Source organism: Coffea arabica, chromosome 9e, assembly GCF_036785885.1.
Source record: "Coffea arabica cultivar ET-39 chromosome 9e, Coffea Arabica ET-39 HiFi, whole genome shotgun sequence".
NCBI lineage: Eukaryota > Viridiplantae > Streptophyta > Magnoliopsida > Gentianales > Rubiaceae > Coffea > Coffea arabica.
In genome coordinates this window covers 18059913-18062133 of record NC_092327.1, presented here as the reverse complement: position 1 = coordinate 18062133, position 2221 = coordinate 18059913, and the positions used below count along the sequence as shown (strand labels likewise).

Genomic DNA, 2221 nt, shown 5'->3' with positions numbered 1-2221 from the left:
TGAACCTCTTAAAGTGTGTCGATGAAGATGAAGCTCAATACATGATGAAAGAGGTGTATAGTGGTGTTTGCGGGCCTCACATGAATGGACATTTGTTGGCAAAGAAGATCATGAGAACCGAGTATTTTTGGCTTACAATGGAACGTGATTGCATAGATTTTGTCCGAAGATGTATTAAATGTCAAATGCATGGCGACGTCATACGCGCTCCTCCTACCGAGTTACATAGCATGATTGCTCCATGGCCCTGCTCAATGTGGGGTATGGACGTGATTGGTACAATTGACCCGCCTGCTTCAAATGGGCATCGATTTATATTGGTTGCAATTGAGTACTTCACCAAATGGGTCGAAGCGGAATCATTCAAGCACGTGACAAAGAAGGTGGTGGCGAATTTCTTAAGAGATCACATCATATGCAGATTTGGGGTGCCGGAAACATTGATTACAGACAATGCCAAGAATCTCAACAATGATATGGTGGACAGGTTATGCGAACAATTCAAAATCAGACATCGCAACTCTGTCATCTATAGACCGCAGATGAATGGAGCTGTGGAGGCCGCAAACAAGAATTTGAAGAAGATCATCCGCAAGATGACTGAAAAGCATCGTGACTGGCATGAAAACTCCCTTATGCACTAATGGCGTACCGGACTTCTATCCGAACATCAACTGGGGCAACGCCCTACTCGCTCATGAATGGAATGGAAGCAGTGCTGCCTGCCGAGGTCGAAATCCCTTCATTGCGTATTCTAATGGAGACCAAGTTGGAAGAGGCTGATTGGATAAAACAGCGTCATGAACAACTATCTTTGATTGATGAAAAACGGCTTAATGCCATTTGTCACGGCCAATGTTACCAAAAGCGCATGGCTCGGGCCTACAACAAGAATGTCCATTTGCGTACATTTGAGGAAGGCGACAAAGTACTGAAGCGGATTTTGCCAATGCAAGATGAGGCCAAAGGCAAATTTGCTCCGAATTGGCAAGGGCCATTCATTGTTCAAAAAGTATTACCTGGTGGAGCACTTATTTTGGCAGAAATTGATGGACAAACATTTCCTCAACCAATCAACTCGGACATGTGCAAGAAATTCTTCATTTGATTATGCAAAACTTCTTTTAGAAATTCGTGCAAATGATGAAATGCAAGTCAGGCCATCTTCTTTTCCATTTGAAACATTCAATCCCTAGTCGTCCCTTTTGAGCTATCAGACTAATAATTTTCGTTTGGCAACCCCTGAGAATTGCAAACCCCACACTGGGGCAAATTTATTGTGAGAAAGAAAAAAAAAACAACAACAAGAGAGGAAAACCCCACACTGGGGCAAATTTAGTTTTTCTAAAGAAAAAATGCAAAGGTAAGGAAAATGCAATGAAAAATGCAAAGAGAGAAAATCCAATCAAACTGGGGCAAAATTTTCCTCAAGTTTTTCGTTCAAAATTGGAGATGATTTCAAAATGATGCAATCTCAGGTTATTTCGCACTTCTCATTTGAAAAAAAAAATAAAATCTTTGCTTTCAAGCCTCAACTTTCTTGAAAACACTCCACCAGACCTCGTTACAAAAAACTCAAAGTCCTGGCTTTCGTCACTTGCTGAATTTCTATTAGGAGTTTCGCTAATCACTGGCAAGTGATGTCCATAATGCCTTCACCTAAAACTTATAAGGGAAGCGCATTTTACTGATGCCAGCAATTTTCAACTCGCACTCCTAAGTCGATCATGGTCGAGCTTTCCATTGTTCCTTAGGTGAAAACTCGAAAGGGCACCTCAAAAAAAAAAAAAAAAGAGAAAAAAAAGAAGGAAAAAGGAAAAAACAAAACAAAACAAAACAAAAGCAAAAAGGGTGGGGGCAACCTTGGTGAAAACCCGAAAGGGCGCCAAGGTAGGGTTCTGCAACGAACGAGTACGAGGAGGAGCAGTGGTGACTTGGTTCATTCGGATTTCTTTTCGTTTTTGTAACATTTCCGTCAATATTGAATTCCGGAACAAAGATATCCAGAGATTCGAATATGACATCTGTTGGCCAAAAGCTGTGTTTCACTTTGAATAGATAATCTTTTGCTAATACATTCTTTTCAAATTCATTTTCCCTCAAATATTTGTATTCATGACATTTTCATGGGTTTAGGCATGATTGATCGCGTTTGCGTCCTTTTGCATACTCATCCCTGCATGATATGTGAATTTCTTTTACGTGCATTATTTTTTCTGCA

At 40.6% G+C, this 2221-nt stretch overlaps 1 protein-coding gene across 1 annotated transcript; it reads left to right on the top strand.

The window, feature by feature from the left end:
- The first annotated feature begins 643 nt into the window (after positions 1–643).
- Positions 644–1108, top strand: LOC140014619 (uncharacterized). Its single transcript, XM_072065690.1, has one exon. It carries the CDS (start codon positions 644–646, stop codon positions 1106–1108), a length of 465 nt encoding a protein of 154 aa, XP_071921791.1.
- Positions 1109–2221: the final 1113 nt, after the last annotated feature.

What these genes read in the sequence shown, in the direction of transcription:
- LOC140014619 (XM_072065690.1), top strand. Translation starts at nt 644, where the DNA reads ATGGCGTACCGGACTTCTATCCGAACATCAACTGGGGCAACGCCCTAC.